The sequence below is a fragment of the Panthera leo genome, chromosome D2, assembly GCF_018350215.1.
Source record: "Panthera leo isolate Ple1 chromosome D2, P.leo_Ple1_pat1.1, whole genome shotgun sequence".
Taxonomy (NCBI): Eukaryota; Metazoa; Chordata; class Mammalia; order Carnivora; family Felidae; genus Panthera; species Panthera leo.
Genome location: NC_056689.1, coordinates 80,897,780 through 80,915,087, shown reverse-complemented (window position 1 = coordinate 80,915,087; position 17,308 = coordinate 80,897,780). Strand labels below are relative to the sequence as shown.

The window sequence follows — 17,308 nt, the reverse complement described above, 5'->3', positions numbered from 1 at the left end:
AAAAAATTTTTTTAATAAATGAAAATAACAAAAATATGAAAAAAAAAAAAGGATCCCATCTTCAAAATGATGATGAAATGAACTCACTAACACAGAGGCCACATAGTAGAATAGAAAGATATGAATTCAGCCCCTTGAGCAGAGTCCCTAGGGCAAGAATTCTGTATACTCACCCCCTTTCCGCCATCTGCTCTGACCCATAAGTGCTTCATCTCTAAGGAAGTGGGATGATCCAGGAAACACAACGTACATTCCAGGGTCTCCTTAACCACACACGTTAGCTTATATTCTGGCCTTGACCCTGGATAGGATCAAGTTGATTTTTGAAACTGTAGCCCGAACAGCCCGAGCCAGGTGCATCTGAACCCTGAAATTCCAAGGACTCAATTCATCAATGAGTGTTTTTCTCCACGTACAAGAATAAATGTGTTTTGCTCTTTATTTCTGCAGAACACGGGTTCTTTGAAAGCCACGCTTGCCTTTGCCCATGGGTTGGGTGGAGATTTTGACCAGGGTCCTGCTGTGTCCTTTGTAACCTCAGACGATTTCTTGTCTCGGCTGGAATGTGACCGTCCCCTTGGCCAGGTTTCCCACCAGCCTTTGGAGCTGCTCAAAGCTGGCACTTTTGTCAAAGGGTGTCGCTTGAGTGCCTTCCACAAGCTGTTGGGGTCAGATGGTGAACTTCCCATAGGAAGGCTCTGTCGATTAAATATGCTTCTGGAATCTAAAACGTAGACTTCTCTTCCTCTGACCCCACCAATTTGTAACATCTTATGGGAGATAAAGGGCCTGCTCCTTTGAGTCTGGTGCATATTATGCACCTTTAAAATGAGACTAAACTCTCGCAACCAACCCGGTGTCATTCAGCAAATTACTGCCTCTGCAAAGTTTAATAAACACAAGGGAGCTGCCTGTTTTCCTCTGCTGAGCATTTCTGTTGATGGTTTATGTCATCGATGATAATACTTGTCAGTCAGTAATTTGGAAAAGTTCCCATATTTCGATAACGCCTTCAAAAGGTCCTTGGACCTTGGATTTCTTGGAGTCTCTGAGTCTGCACAGGCCCTAGGTTAAGGGCTGGTGCATTTCTCCCGTCCTGTATCTTTCAACGGAAGGGGCCATTGAGGGGGAGGGGAGGCGACGGACGCTGGAATTCACACGTCTCACTGCAAGCCCTAAACAAAAACCCTGAGAAAATCAGTTATCGTAATCTCATGATTGACTGAAACCGTATAAAAGTGCCACGCTGACCCTGAGTCACGTTGGCCTGAGTCTTGAAACGTGCTGAGTTTGGAGGCAGGCGTCAGACTCCAGGTCAGAGTCAAATGGAAAGCCCGTCCTTGTGCTACAGCCGTATTCACTGAAAGGAGAGAGTCTTCCGCGAGCTTTCCTTGCCTTCTCTTTTTAAATCACAGATACGTGGGGCGCCTGGGTGGCGCAGTCGGTTAAGCGTCCGACTTCAGCCAGGTCACGATCTCGCGGTCCGTGAGTTCGAGCCCCGTGTCGGGCTCTGGGCTGATGGCTCAGAGCCTGGAGCCTGTTTCCGATTCTGTGTCTCCCTCTCTCTCTGCCCCTCCCCCGTTCATGCTCTGTCTCTCTCTGTCCCAAAAATAAATTAAAAAACGTTGAAAAAAAAAAATTTTAAATCACAGATACGTGCCTGTGCCTGTGATCGGAAAAGGGCTGACAAATTTACCGTGTTTTTCTCCTCCTGCAGATCTGCCTCAATCGTCGATGTCAAAACATAAGTGTCTTCGGCGTTCATGAATGTGCCAAGCAGTGCCACAGCAGAGGGGTGAGTGGGCTGAACTGCCTTTTTATAGCCAGTCCACATTAAGCACTCAATCATTCATTTTAAAGGACTCTGCAATCCCTATTTTTTTAACTTCTAAGAAATACAGCAGTCACCTCAATCTTGTCTTCTAAAGATACTAATTTTCTTTGCCCTTTACATAGCATAAGAAATGTGACTTTTATTTAACAAAGAGAATCAGACTGAGCAGTAATGATCTTTTAAATGAACATCCTGTGATTTTTTTTAAAAAAGGACTTTGTCATCTTCAAAGTAATTTCAAAACTAACCTTCCTTCATGAAGGATTTTGCTTTAACGTTTCAAACAGAGCTGTCCTCCTTTCAACCACGATTCAGAATATGTGTCTGAACTGAAATACTTCCAGAAGGAATTAAGACCAAGAAGACAGAACATACTGACCACATGTTCTTGAAATCACGTACAGTGTGCATTTCAACCCAGGAAGGCTGTTAGTTCAGCTCAGAGAGTTTTTTAGGAGAGAAGAGAACGCTAATTGTTTCAAACAGAATTTATTTTTCCTGATGGGCTTAATTATTTCCCAGGGAACCCGATTAATCTTGATTAGCCACGCCAGTGGTTCATTTGTTTTTCTGAAACCTTTTCTGCAGAAATCATGCTCCCAATTCTATTTTTAAAACTTGCACACACTCGCCAGTGATCCTAACACAGAATTATGGGGGTTTTCGTGAAGTTACTATTGCGTTGGAACCGGAAAGGATCGTGATGCCATGTCAGATGGGTTTGCTGACTGTCAGTGTAAAAGGAAGTCCTCTTATGTCTTCGTGGCATCAGAGATTTCTTTCTAACGGCTGTAAGAGATGATCTGGTACAGCCTTGTTATCTTACTGATGAAGACGCCCAGACCCAGGTGGCAAGAGTGCTTGTCCAAGCTTGCACGACCGGTTCGTAGTAATGCCAGGGCGGGGTCCCTGGACTCCTCGCTTCGCAACAGCCCTGGGGGCCCATCCATCTGGAGAGGAAAGGCCCATATTTTCTGGGTAGGCGGAGTAGCCGCCATGACTTGGTGACGAATGACTTGACTACGGTCCTTCCCCTAGTGAGGCCAGGCTCACCAGCAGCGCCTCCCAGTGGGGTGTCCCGGTTGCGGTCTCTCTACTACAAGCTGCAAACAGGGCACACGACTCTGGTTTGCGTTGGGAGACTGTGCGCAACGGTGTGGCCAGGACGGTGCCTGAATCCTGGTGGGTGTTACGTCAGCAGCGGCATCGCTGAGAAACAGGCGAGACTCGGTAATCTGTGCTCGGACCCGGCACAGGCCATGCCACTCAGTAGTTAATTCTGCGTGGCTTCAGCTTATCAGGAATATACTTTCCAGCTTCTCACGGGTTATCTTGACTGTTGGCCTTATTTTAAGCAATTGGGGCAGGTGGTTGATTCATCACAAAAAAAAAAAAAAAAAAAAAATCAGTGCAAAGCAGGGAAACATTACAAATAAGACATACACTGCAAGCATTTTATTTTTGCCTTAAAATATTAAAATATGCACTTGGCCCCTCCAGCAGTGTTTTGATGCAGGACTGAGGCCTTCGGGGCGTGTGCACCCCAGTAGCTCTGCACTGACCTCCTTCTATAAACCACCCAAAGCGCATCATCTACGACGTAAAGTCTGTTTCCCTGAGCGGAAGAGAAACTCGGACCCTCAGAAGCCATCTGAGCTCAGAACCCTTCCGGCCTGCCAGCGATTCCCAGCCGTTCCCAATTGTCCCACCCATTCCAAACTGGTCAGAAATTCTTTGTAGCCACTTGCCTGTATCCCGTGTTCCCAAAGCATGCACTCTGAGTCTCTAGAAATAGTATCCTCTTGGGTTCGTGCTCCTATTCCGCGGGTTCATGCAGTGGCTCGGTGAGTTCCACGTGTGATAGCAGCAAGTCGAACAGCCAGGACAGGTTGGGGACCAGCCTCCATCGGTCACCCTTGCTAACCAGGAGAGCCGGAGCTGGCTCCTCCCTGGAGTGCTCTGGTCTCCAAGCTAGGCTACTCGTTCAGGGCCCCCCCCCCCACCCAGAGCAACGCCCGCCCTCCCGCTTTCCCGGGCACCCCTGTCCCGACGGGCGAGGGCCACCCTCTCATGTCACGAGGACACCAGCTTTTGGTAGACCGTGCCCAGTGCTCATTCAGGGCCGGGCGCCAAGGAGGGGCCGCTGGGAGCCTGCGAGAGGGAGGTGGGCGTTTCGGGCAAGAGATGTCCGAGCAGGTCACCAGCCTCTCTGAGCCTGCTGTCGGAAGGAAGCGGGGCTGTGCCCAAGACCTCAGATTCCGCACCCCTGCAGCAGGGTCACTCCTCACCACAGAGGGGGCTCCTCATCATGGTCAGATGGGGAGGAGGGGGGAGTGCTGCACTGCAAAAGAGGGACACGGCAATTGACTGAGAAGGAAAGGGGTGGACGTAGCGGACGAACCCCAATAATCTCCATCCTCCCCCTACCAGTCAGGTCATGTTTTATCTGCAGCCTCGGACTCTGGTCTCACCTGTGCTGCGTTTGGGGTTTAGGCTCGCAGCGACATTTCTGCCCCCGGCTGTATCGGGGCTGATGGGGACTCTGACCACAGGGCCTTTGCTTCGGTGCAGCAGCCGATCAGGGCTCAGAGACTGACCGCCACCCCGTGTGCCGGGTGGGTCCTAATGCTGCTTCCCTCTTGCTGTCCTTCTCCCCTGCTGCCCGGACAGGTGTGTAACAACAGGAAGAACTGCCACTGCGAGGCCCACTGGGCGCCTCCCTTCTGTGACAAGTTTGGCTTTGGGGGAAGCACAGACAGCGGCCCCATCCGGCAGGCAGGTGAGTGGGGCCAGGGCGTCCCTGGGAGTGGGCGCTGAGCCAGTGGAGGGGGTGGGCAGTGGAAAGCCAGGCGGGGATCCTCCCGAATGAGACGGAAGGGCTTGGTCAAGGCCAGCCTCTCCCTCCCAAGAGAGGTGTGAAGGGGCCAGGTGGTGTGGAGGCGACTGTCCCTTAAAGCCCTTCCTAGAGAGACGCCTCCTCTCAGTGAAGGCTAACGGTCCCCTGTCCCCAGTCCCCGCAGCAACAGTAGTAAAAACAACTGCTTCTATTTATTGAGCAGTTGTCAGGGGCAAGCCCGGGAGCGGGGCGTTTTACATGCACGACCTCCTCGAATCCCTGCCTGACCCTGAGGGCAGAGTTCGCATAAAGGACTTGAGGCTCAGGGGAGTCACTCACCCGCAGTCACTTACCCAGCGTCACACAGCTATCACGGAGACCACGTCCGTCTCCCCCTTAAAAAGTTCATCGCAGCCGTGCTCGACGCCCCAGTTCTTTTCTCCCCGGATGACCTTGGGAAATGGCCTTCGGGGCATTGCTGTTTTGTCTGAGCACTTGTCAGGCAGCGAAGAGGCAAGTCTGAACGGTGTCCTTTGTGACGAGAAAGGAACCAGTGGTCCACAGGGCCCGCACCCCCCTGAGCCCACTTGTGCGAACACCTCAGGGCTCGCCTGAGCCCCAGGCCACCCCCGATGGTGGCCGATGTGGCGACAGCGGACGTCACGTGTCCTCAAGTCCTGCTGTGACCGGCAGTGGCGTCACCGTAGTCCCCTGGACGACAGACAGGACCTTGCGCTGCAGCCCGGGCAGCCAGTGCGGTGCTCGCTAGGCCCGGGAGCTGCCGGTGGGCACATCTGTGGGGACGGTGTCTCGAGGAGGGGCCGTGAGTTCCTGTCCTCCTTCGGCTTAAATACGGGTGTGTTTCCGGCCCCGCAGCAGCTACAGAAAGGCCCGGAAAGTCTTGGCCTCCAGTGAGCATCCCTCCCAGGGGCAGGAAACCGGGGCCCGGCCCTGCGTCCCCGGCCCTCGCCGAACCTCTCCGCCCTGACCGCAGCGTTCCAGCCGCCCCGCGTCCACGTTCTAACGTGGCGTTGACAAGTGTCGTGCAAAACCAGCGGGGTTCCAGTTTTCTCATCCGACAGGGCACTGCCCCCCTCCCCCCGCGGCAGGCCAGCGGATGGCACCCGGAGGGGGTTGCAGAGGATGGGCCAGAACGCTCTGGGTCTGTCTGCAGTGTCAACACATACGACCCATGAGTCTCGGGTCTGGGGGCTTCAGGAAAGCTGGGGTTTCACGGCCGTCCGCTGTTCCCCGTGGCAAGTAAGCAAACCACAACAATCGATCGGCACGGGTGGGGCATTGACTCCGCCCACTGCCGCCGTCCCTTCATGAAAGGACACCTAAACACCCAGCCCAGAGGCAGGTGCGGGGTGCCGTGTCCCAGGCCCCCCTGCCCCCACGGCCCGCCAGCCTGCCGTGGCCCGGTGTTCACGTGGCAAGTGCTTCCGGGACACCTGCCGTGCACCTGCTGCTCTTCCGGGGTCCAGCGTGGCCTGGCGAGCGCCGCGATGGGCAGGGGGACCGTGGGACTCAGGGCCGACGCGGGGGCGGCCGCGAGGACACAGTGCTTGCACCGGATGAGGGGACCGGGGCGGGGGGCGGGGTGGGTACGGCGGGGGAGGGCCTGGGCAGGGGACGTCACCGGTGCCACCATCACCAGCAGCCTGAGGCGACCGTGGCCTGCTGTGGGAAGCACATCCTGTCGCTGGTGGGGACACAGGGACGAAGGAACCCGCATCTGCGGCTCTCGAGGAAGCCACAGAGCAGTGGGAGCGGCAAGCGACTGTCGCAGGTCCCGACTGCTCTCCACACTGGCAGGCAGAGCCCTCACCGGGCAGCCCCCGACACGGCCGTGCTCAGAAACCAGCCTCAAAGTCTGGTTTTTCCTTCTCTCCCGCACCTTCCAGGGACCTCGGTGTCTTTGTACTGAACAAAATGGGAGCCAATCACAGAAAGGGGGGTGTTTCCTTAGAGAAAATAAGCAGCACCCTCCCAGAGAGAGAGAGAGGTTTGCCTCCAAATGTTGTGTTTCAAGGCTCTAACGAACATAACAAACAAAAATGTAACAAAACCAAACCTGTGGGCGTTTCCTTTCAGCGAGGAGTTTGGGTGAGGTTTGTTTTTTCTTATTTATTTAGTCACTTAGTTGTGAGAGAGAAAGAGAGAGACAGCGAGAGAGGGGGACAGAGGATCCAAGCGGGCTCTGCGTTGTCAGCACAGAGCCCGACGCGGGGCCCAAACTCACAAACTGTGAGATCGCGACCTGAGCCGAAGTCGGACGCTTCGCCGACTGAGCCACCCAGGCGCCCCTTGTTTTCACCTTCTAGCTTGACAATGTCCTGAAATAAAGTCTTGGTCTCAAAAAAAAAATACAAGGAAACAAAACAAAAACACAGACTTCAGCGCTAAGGAATGAGAGAAGAAGAGAGCCCGGAGGGGCGCATTTGTGATGGGGGCTGGGAAGGTCACGGTTGGGGACGTGCGGGCTCCCTGCCACCCCTCTGGGGCCCCCATCCCTGCTGGGGGCGGGCGGGGCTGTGTGATCAGGGCTGCGGTCCCACCTGCCAGGCTAGGCTCCTGTTGTCAGAAATGAACGAGGGCGACACGGACAGAACCTCAGGCGTGACCTTTGAAGTAAGACTAATTTATCAGCACATCGTTCAGGGACTCACTCCGATGCTGTGCCTTCCTTCAAAGCTCGCGTTGCCGTAAATGTCACGATCTGACACTTCCCATATATCATTCTCCCGGCCTCTTTCCCTGAGTGCAATCAATGCGTTTTGTTTCAGACAACCAAGGTTTGACCATAGGAGTCCTGGTGACGATCCTGTGTCTTCTCGCTGCTGGATTTGTAGTTTATCTGAAAAGGAAGACGCTAATACGCCTGCTGTTTACAGATAAAAAAACCACCATCGAAAAGCTAAGGTATCTTGGCGATGGGTCCTCTTTTCCAGAAATGGCATTTGAAAGAACATGCAACCAACCTTCTTTGCACTTTGTTTTCCTTAGCAAAGAAGAGGTCAGATGTTTAGATAGTGAAACTGTTGTTTGGGTTTTTTTTTTTTTAAATCTCTGCCAGACCAGCTGCCTCCCTTCCTTTGCCTTCAATGATTTGCTGCTTTTTATATAAATAAGCAGGGTGTTAATGAGTCCCACTGTATTGTTTCCCACCCTTACCTCAGTAATTTTTACAAGACATGGGATGTTAAAATATTTTCATCAGCCGGGGTAGCTTTTGACCCAAATATATTCAAAGGCATTATTGCTGAAATGCCAGCTTTCTATAAAACGTCTCCCAGGTGTCACAAAGCCACGTATGTGCGGATTGCAAGAACTAAGTTAACAGAATAGTGGCTTTGGGGGACGGGGGGTGGGGGGCGGGGATCGATATTTATTTTTTAATCCTGCAAGAATGTTTAGATAATTTGTCCTTTGCGTGTTGTCCACACTGAGTTAAAGTAAGTAAGTTGTTTTTTGAGACTGGGAACCAAATAGGAAAATAGTTAAGTCAACCCAGGGAGAAAAGCTCTGGTTTACGCTTAACGGGACTGCTCACAGGTGTGTGCGCCCTTCTCGGCCGTCGCGCGGCTCGAACCCTGGCCAGGCTCACCTCAGCCACCTCAGCAAAGGCCTGATGAGGAAGCCACCACATTCCAATATGTCGAAGGTAAGTTGTAAACAGACGTGAGAGGTCGGTGTGCACAGCGAGACACCTGTATCTCAGTGTTTTTCAACAAGAGCTTGAGCGGGAATCGATCTCTGAGATCTGTAGGTAGATCTGCAGCAGGAACAGTTCCCTGAAATGCAGCGTGCACACACTGAGTTCCACAAAAGCTTGGCGAGGTGATGGTCAAGGGCCGCAAGGAGGCCCGCTGTGCCCCATGGATGCCCCACTGGATCCTTTAGGGGCAGGGTCCCCTGTGTGATGTGTGTGCCACATTGTGAGCCATGGTCCGTCCAGTCGCCCAGACGAGCCCACTGGGTCTGCCTCCCAAGGAGGTTCCCAGTCTTCCTCTTCCTGGGTCCTCCTCCTCCTACGGTTTCAGATGCCGCTGCGGAGGTTTGGGTGAACTTCTTTGGCCCTGTACCTCCCGGTGCATTTCTAGGAGTTATGCTGAGCCTGTGGATGGACCCCTTTTGCTCCAGCTCTGGGCTGTGGACACCCTGTCGACCCTCTGGTTTCAAAGAACCGGCTCCTTAACCCAGAGTACCCGCCGGCTCCCTCATGAATTACCACCAGACTTCATTCCAATATTTAGTTTTCCCATCAAGTATTTCTGATGACAAATGATTTTAAAAATTAACATCACGGTGGGGCACCTGGGTGGCTCGGTTGAGCGTCCGACTTTGGCTCAGGTCACGATCTCGCAGTCTGTGAGTTCGAGCCCCGCATCGGGCTCTGTGCTGACGCCTCGGAGCCTGGAGCCTGCTTCGGATTCCGTGTCTCCCTCTCTCTCTGCCCCTCCCCTGCTCATGCTCTGTCTGTCTCTCTCTCTGCCAAAAATAGATAAACATTAAAAAAAATTTTTTTTAATTAACGTCACGCATTCAGTAAGCCATAAATAAACTATCTCATCTCCCATGTCTTACCTGATCTACAAGTGTGGAGGATTGGGCTCCAAAGAGGAGGCTGTCGTTCCTAACAGGCTTTACCACCTCTCAGCCCCAAATGTGGGACTTGAGCAAGAACAGCTAGCTTTACCCGCGAGAGCCAAAAAAGCGGCTTAATTTTGAGGAGCCAAAAATAGGAAACGACCCAAATTTCCATCAACAGGTAAAAGGATAAACACACTTTGGTATATTTACACAATGGAATGCTATTCAGCAGCAAGAAAGAGCGGACTATTAATATACACAACATGAATCTCAAGATAATTATGCCAAGTAAAAGAAGCCTGACAAAGAGCACCTACCCTCTAACTCCATTTGTAAGACATTCTAGAAAATGCAAACTATTTTCTGAGGACAGAAAGCATACCAGTAGTTGCAAGGGAGGGCAGCGGGGGAGGGGTGACGGCTTTACGCTCACTATTTTGCACATCGTGATGGTTTCATCGGTGTGGACACGTGTCACAGTTTTCCACGCTGTCCGGTTTCAGTATGTGCCGTTAGCCCTATGTCCGTGGATCCTTAAAAAAGCCGTTTTTAGAAAGAGAGAAAGGAAGAAAAGAGGCGGGGCCTGAGGCACACGGCCCACACTGCATCTGCTCGGGTCTGCCCTGAAAGCAGGGGCACCGTGTACGACATGATGCTCCAGGTGTGGGCCCCTCGCCTCAGCTTCCAGAAGCTTCCATCCTCCTTGCCGGGGGCTTCCTCGGTTCTCCCTGAGCTTTGAAGGCATCCTTACGCCTCGCTGAACAACTCCTTCCTCACTTCCAAGAGATCTGGTGTGTGTCCTCAATCATTGGTGCTTCCTTAGTTGCCTTGCGCCTATCTGTTAACGAATGAAACCAGTTTTTACAGTTCACGTAGAAATCGATCCTGCTAGTCTACGCTGGGGAGGAGGGGTGCTTCTGCTACAATTGTGACGTTTAAACAAATGATGATAGACTCCCTCTCGTGCAACGGCACCGCCGGCCCCTTCAGCTATAGCGGACCAGTCAGCCCCCCTGTCTCCTAAGGAGGCGAGACCCATGACACCATGGCTTTTGCTCCATCCCTGCAGGACAACGCCAGGAGGTGGCCACAGTGTCAGAATCTTGACATCAGCGGACCCCTCAGAGCCCTCGACGCCCCTCCGCCCAGTTCGCCTCAGCGAGTGCTCCCGCCTCTCCAGAAGGCTCCCGGTGCACCCCTCGTCCCCGCCAGACCCCTGCCGGCCAACCCCGCTCTTCGGCAGGCCCAGGTATGCCTTCCGCCGCTGCTGTGATGGATGCCACTCAAATCCAGACCCTGCCACTTGCCCACGTCTAGTCGCTTAGCTTGCCGGGGCCTTTATGAATCAGAGATAATTCAGCTCCTCAGATGGTTGAGAGAGAAAGCATTTAGTGCTTGACGTATAGTCCTGATGCAACACGTACTCGTTTCCTTAGAATACTTTTCTGTTCAGAATGGTAAGGGTCCCCATGCAACTTACCACCTACACCGTGACGCTTTTGAGAATGGCGGGGCCACTGCTAATAGTGAGGCCTGGACAATGAAATGAAGATGGTCACTTTAGGAATATTAATGGGCATCCCCTCTTACCCTTTTTCATTTTCTTTTTTTTTTTAAGTTTATTCATGTAGAGAGAGAGGAGTGGGAGATTGTGAGCAGGGAAGGGACAGAGAGAGGGGGAAAGAGAATCCCAAGCAGGCCCCGCATGGACAGCACGGGGCGCGATCTCACGAACCATGAGAGCATAATCTAAGTCGAAATCAAGAGTCAGTCACTTAACCAACAGAGCCACCCAGGTGCCCCCCATTTTTCATTTTCAAAACTATTTGCAAGAATTCACCCGCTGAGTTTCTCCATACCAGATACGGCATGGTATTAGACCCTCTATTTATCAACTCATTTTTATGCTGTTTCAGAAGCAACAGTTTCTGTGTGTTATAACCATGAACAAGACCTCATTTAACAATAGAAAACTCATGGGGGAACAGGTAGTAAAAACAAGCAAATGAAAAACACAGAGAAATAATCCCTGGCAAGTTTTTGCTATCGTCACACTTCTATGATTTCTGTACCGAACTATGATGTGTATTTTGACATAATTTACATTGTGCTGTATGCACAGTGCTTTATATACTACTTTTTTGCCTTAAAATCATTCCTATTTGCCATGGCATTAAAAATTCTTAGAAATGTTATTTGAACCATAGCACTCTACATGTATAAAGAATACTTTTTGTTTAAGCACTTGCCGATTAGTGGGCAATTTCGGACATCTCTAAGTTCTGCTGTGATAAATCGCTCTGTTGTGAAGGTCTAGACAGATAAATTTGGGAAACTTTAATTATTCCTTTAGGAGAGATTCCTAAAAGTGAAGATGTTGGGTGGAAAAATGCTATAACCCTTTTAAGCCTCTTAATACAGAAACTAAATATTTTTTCAGGACTACTCTGTATATTTATGTTTCCACATTAGTACAGAGACCACAACTTTGCTAGTTCTAAGTATTACCATTTCAAAGCTTTGCCAATTTGATATAAAAAAAATCTCTTTTTTCTGTCTAGTGGTTCCATCACTTACTGAAAGGGGATATTAACATTTTCAACTATAGACGTGTCTCTTCTCAGGCTATCAGTTTTTCCTTCGTGTATTTTGAAGTTCTGGTGTTTGTGGTAGACACAGTTAGAACTGTTGTGTTTTCTTGGTGAATGGACCCTTTTACCATTATGTCATGTCCCTCTTTAGTTCTGGTAATTACCTTTGTTCCAAAATCTACTTTATCTCATACTAATATATCCACTTCAGTTTTCTTTTGATTCGTGTTTGCAAGGTTTATCTTTTCCTACCTTTCTACCCTTAACGTACCTGTCATCTTATTGGAAATGAGTTTCTCAGAGACCGCATGTAGTTGGGTCATCCATTGCATCAGTCACTGCCTTTTAACAGATGTCTAGATCATTTACTTTTAATGCAATCATTGGTGTTAGAATTTGTCTACCACTTTCATATTGTTCCCTCTGATTTTTGTTTATTGTGCTCCACTTCCCTGAACTCCGATGGATTAGTCGAACATTTTTTAGTATTCTGTGTTGATTTATCTCTAGTTTTCTTTGAGATTTGTCTTCGTACAGTTTTCTCTACACTTGCTGGAAAGCAGGATTCTCAACCTCGGCATTGCTGGCATCTGGGGTTGGATACCTCTTTGTTGAATGGGACTGTCCTGTGTGTCGTAGAATGTTTAGCTGCATCTTGGGTTCCATCGACTGGATGGCAGTAGCATGTGTAACCATATCTCCAAATATTGCCAGACGTCCCCAAGGGGACAAAGTCATCTCACTGAAAAACTGCTGTTCTAAAGGTTACACCACATGTGCCTAATTTAACATAGTCTACTGGTGTTAGTACATTATCACTTCAAGTGGAGTGGAAAAACATTACCTCCTTCAAGGTGTCTTTAGCCTCCTTCCTCCCTTTATCACATCGATGTCTTGCGTGTTGTACATTGAGAACCACCTCAGATACTGTAATTTTGCTTTCGACCATCAAGCAGAAGTTTGGAAACTTAAGAGTGGTCTCCTACATCTACTTATATATCCACCCTTTCTCTTCTTCCTTCATTCCTGATATTCTGAGTTTCTACTATCATTTCCTCTCTGTCTGAAAAACTTCTCTTTAGCTATTCTGTTAAAGCAGGTCTGCTGCCGACAAGTTCTTTTGCTTTTCCTTCATCCAATGTCTATCTCGCCTTTAATCCTGAAGGATATTTTCACTGGGTATAGAACTCTGGGTTGACTATTCTCTCCACAATTGAAAAACGCTGTTCCACCTCCTTCTGGCCTCTGTGGCGACAAGACATCCACCGAAAAGTTCCTCCCACAGTCTCTGTTCCAGGGAAGAGATGTGGCCACGTATCGTAAACAGGATTGGAAAGCAGGGCTCTACCATCTCCAAGATGTGGTGCCCAGCTGGGGGGGCAGAGGGGATGGCTTTTGCGTGCCCACCTGGAGCAAGAGTAAGGTCAGGTATGGTCAAAACGTTTCACTCTTACTGGGTCACCCTGTTCCCACATCTTTGGGCTAGAGACAGCAGGCTTTCCTCGAGCCTCTTTTTGGTCTGGTGCCATTGGCATTTCCAGATTGGGATCTTCTCCAGAGCCCAGGCCAGGATATAAAAAAGGCAAAACCAAAAACAAGAACTCACTATTGGGTAGTTCTGTGGGTTCTAAGGTCTGTAGGCAGTCCGCTTACTTTTTTCCAGCTTTCAGAGTCTCTGTAAGTTGCTCTGTGGATTTTCTCGAAACTTTTTTGTTGTAATTCACAGGAGGTACAGGAGGTAATTCGCAGGAGGTGCAGGAGGTAATTCGCAGGAGGTGTAGGTTGTAGTGTGCTTATTCCATCTTGTCCAGACCTCATTTCTTTTTGTATTTCTCTGATTACTGCTACACTTGAACTGCTTTTTATACATCTCTTAACCGATGGTGTGCCATTACATTGCTGTCAACAAAACAAAACACGAAAAGCCTTGATTTTTCGGCGATTTCTCTGCCATAATGAAAAATCCCACCATGGCCAGTTTCAAGCAATCAACGTGATGTCACTAAATGAGGAGCAGGGATTGGCTGACATGGGCTAGTACCCGCGGCTCCAACACGCAGCTGCTATTTATCACCTGTATTTGTTCTGTGAACTGTCTGTTCCTACCCCTTGCCTGTGTTTTTCTACGTGAGAGAGTTTTTCTTCCTGATTTGTAAGAGTTTATTTTCTTAATGAGGACTATTTATCCTTTTCTGGTAATTTATTATAAACATTTCCCTAATTCATCTTTGAATTTTATTTATGATATTTTGGGTTGTAAAAGGACTTCCAGCTTTGAACATTAAATGTATTCACCATTTGTGAATTCTCCCATTTCTTTGTGCTTGCAAAGTCCCCTTCCGTTTCAATACCACTCGAGATCTACCTCCAGTTTCTTCTGTTTGTTTCGATGGCTGTTGAGAGTCCTTTTACATCTGTTTTTCTAACCTGACGTGGATTTACGTTGGTGGAAGGCAGTGGGCATGTCCTAAACCTTTTGGGCGATGGACTTATTCGAGATCTGATGAAAGCTTTGGACCTTCAGAAAACGCGCCACACCTCAATATTTTGTGTGCACATTTCAGATTTCTGCCGAGCCCGTAAGCCTCTTCCCCACAGAGTCCCTTATACAAAGCCTTTTCGTGTATCTTCAAGCAACTTATCAGTCCACCATGTCAAACCGGGACTGTCTTTAACAGACCATGGGATCTGAGGCAAGACATTTCTACTTGCTGGAATCCCTTTTTCCTGACAGCAGCGAATGCCTACAGAAGTCACTCCCTCAAGATTTCCTTTAAGACAGGCCCCCCAAAAAGGCCATTCTGTTTTTGTGAAACCAAGGAAATGTTACCCTTTAAACATTAGGAACTGAAAAATCCACATTTCTCACTCCAGGCTGGTGTGTGTCTGGGGCTTTTCCAAGACATATGATAGACATTAAGCTCACGCTTTCTCTCCCGTCACACATAGGAAACTGAAATTAATTCCATGCAGGTGTGGCGAATATTTGGAGGTGGCTCTTACTTGGCCATCACAGATTGAATCCACTGACTGACATGTGGCACCTTAGAGTCCCCGTGCCCTGCCCCACGCAGCTTGACCAACACACTGTGGTTAGCCGTGCCTCGTGCGTCCAAACTTACCATCCAGACTTTCCAGAAGGAAAACGTTATCATAAACGTAATATGTACGCCCCATCGAAAGGATTAGTTCTTTATAGAAAACACTGGATCTCTCCAGCAAACGTTCTATTTGATTTCTACAAATGTAAGACACTGGGATCAGCTCCGTCTCTTGTCCACACGAACGTGCCCTTCCTGTGTCCCTTTCCTTCGTGGGGTAATGGCCCTCGGCACGCAGGCTTCTCTACCTAACTCCTCAGCCTTGATCAAGGAAACAAACTTTCGCTTCCTTTTCATCCTGTCAGCTATTTTAGAGGAAACTAATCCAGGGCGTTCATCTAGCTGTTAGCTAGCTGACTGAGGCCAAGATCCCCACAGCACGAAAGGCAAAGAGTGGGCTTGGGAACAGGGTAAAATAATGAAAACTAAAGGGGTCACAGAGGTGTGTGATCACCTTGTGTGCATGTGTAGGCGGGAGCATCCTAGAATGCCCCCATTCTAGTGGCATTGAGTCCGCCCTGCCCTAAAGGAAACACATTTTTGAGGGGATCAGACCAATCAGCATACATTTGCATATTACACGTATCTTTCAAAGCAGCAAGGGACTTTTCCTGCACCTGCTGCTGCTGCCAGTAGGGTTCATCTCAGACTCTGGAAGGGAGGAAAGAGGAAAGAAAAACAGGGGAAGTTCCAGAGGTGGCTGTGGGTGGACCCCAGAAGGCTTTGAGAGACCTTCTGGTGATGGTTGTTCTGAAGATATTTTATGTCGTTTTTCTCGGACTACAATAGTGTGAAAAATCAATCCGCTTTGCCCCCTTCCCCGCCCCCCCCCCCCCCCCCCACAAAAAGTCAATTCTACCATTATGGTAATTTTTTAAAGACAAAGAGTAATGTGTACTAAGGGAAGAAGATAGAAGCACCTAGCAAGTGTGGGTCTTGAGCAGAAGTCTGAAAGTACCTTCTGGGGAAGAAGCCGCTTGAGACAGCAGGAGTGAGCAGACACCAGCCACGGGAGAGGAGAGACCAGCGCTTGGCTGCAGAAGGGTACACAGAATAATCCAAGGAAAGAAGCAGTTTCTTTTTTTTTTTTTTTTGTAATCTTTTTTTAATGTTAATATTGCGAGAGAGAGAGAAAGAACACAAGCAGGAGAGGGGCAGAAAGAGAGAAGGGCACAGAGGATCCAAAGCAGGCTCCATGCTGACAGCAGTGGAGCCCAATGCGGGGCTCAAACTCGCAAACCGCGAGATCATGACCTGAGCCGAAGTCCGGCTGAGCCACCCCGGTGCCCCAGAGAAGCCCTTTCTCGACTGCAGGCTTTGTTCGTGAAGTCAACCGACCTGACTTCCAGGAAGGAGACAGGGAGATGCCAGAAACACGGGGTGAGCTAGGGGCGCCTGGAGTGAAAACGTCTGACACCAAGTTTTGTGTTTTCCTCTTCTGCGGGCTGGTCCCTATGATGTCCTCAAACCTTCGGGGAAGCACGCACACCATCACCACTGTGCCCTAGAGTCAGTCCCCAGTAGGCTGGAGAATGAAGGAGAAGCTGATGTCCAGGGAGACAGTAGCACCCTGAAGGGTCAGGTGGGAGACGCCCAGTGGGGGAGGAGGCAGGCAGCAGCCGGAAACAGAGACGCCAGGCGGGGAACCAAGATGGGTCTGGGCACGGACGGGGTGTCCTGCTGTCCCATAAGACGGGGCGTCCAGCCATTCAAGCTGAACGTAACGATAAGTGTGACCTTCAAAAGAGCAGAAAATATGAGGACACGCCTGTTCTTAATTGCCAAACACCAGTGTGTATGATTTTGCTTCTGGAAGAGAAGATGGGCCAATAGGGACGTTTAAACCCTCGGGGTTTCCCTTAGATTTCTAGACATTTCCACCTGACATCCTTTCTGCGCTTTATTCCCATGAATCAGTTTAATGAATTGATTTAAAGAAAAATATGTTCAACGTCACATCTAAGAAATAGATATTTCTGAAAAAAAAAAAAAAAAAAAAAAAGATTTCTGCTCCCAGAAAATTACAGCTAGAGAGGGCTGTGCTAAGTAGCAGCAGATTGAAACACAATTTTCTGCTGTCAAACTGAAACGTGCCGGGATTCTAAGAGAGCAGAAGCGGCACCTTCAATTCAGGGATGGGCCATTTTTCAGGAGAGCGAGAACTTCACGAAAGCATCACTCTCTTAGCGTTTATCGTCTGTATTTTATTTTAAGGTTTGCCCCTTAAAGTGGCATTTGAACTATACATGCTGATGTGTGGTCCTATTTGGTTTCGGGTCACTTTTGCTTGTTTTAAGTCCTTGGTTTCCTGGAAAATGCTAGGCAGTGCTTGTCCTCCCTGCAGTCTCAT

The 17,308-nt window shown here is 49.4% G+C and overlaps 1 protein-coding gene across 1 annotated transcript in view; it reads left to right on the top strand.

Annotated features, from left to right (window-relative positions):
- ADAM12 (ADAM metallopeptidase domain 12) overlaps positions 1 to 17,308 on the top strand; it is a 347,394-nt gene that overhangs the window by 310,645 nt on the left and 19,441 nt on the right. Inside the window, exons 17-21 of the mRNA XM_042908975.1 lie at positions 1,718 to 1,795; positions 4,505 to 4,613; positions 7,460 to 7,595; positions 8,229 to 8,337; positions 10,336 to 10,515. Of these exons, the coding sequence (XP_042764909.1) occupies positions 1,718 to 1,795; positions 4,505 to 4,613; positions 7,460 to 7,595; positions 8,229 to 8,337; positions 10,336 to 10,515 (612 nt within the window). The remainder of the gene's footprint in view (positions 1 to 1,717; positions 1,796 to 4,504; positions 4,614 to 7,459; positions 7,596 to 8,228; positions 8,338 to 10,335; positions 10,516 to 17,308) is intronic.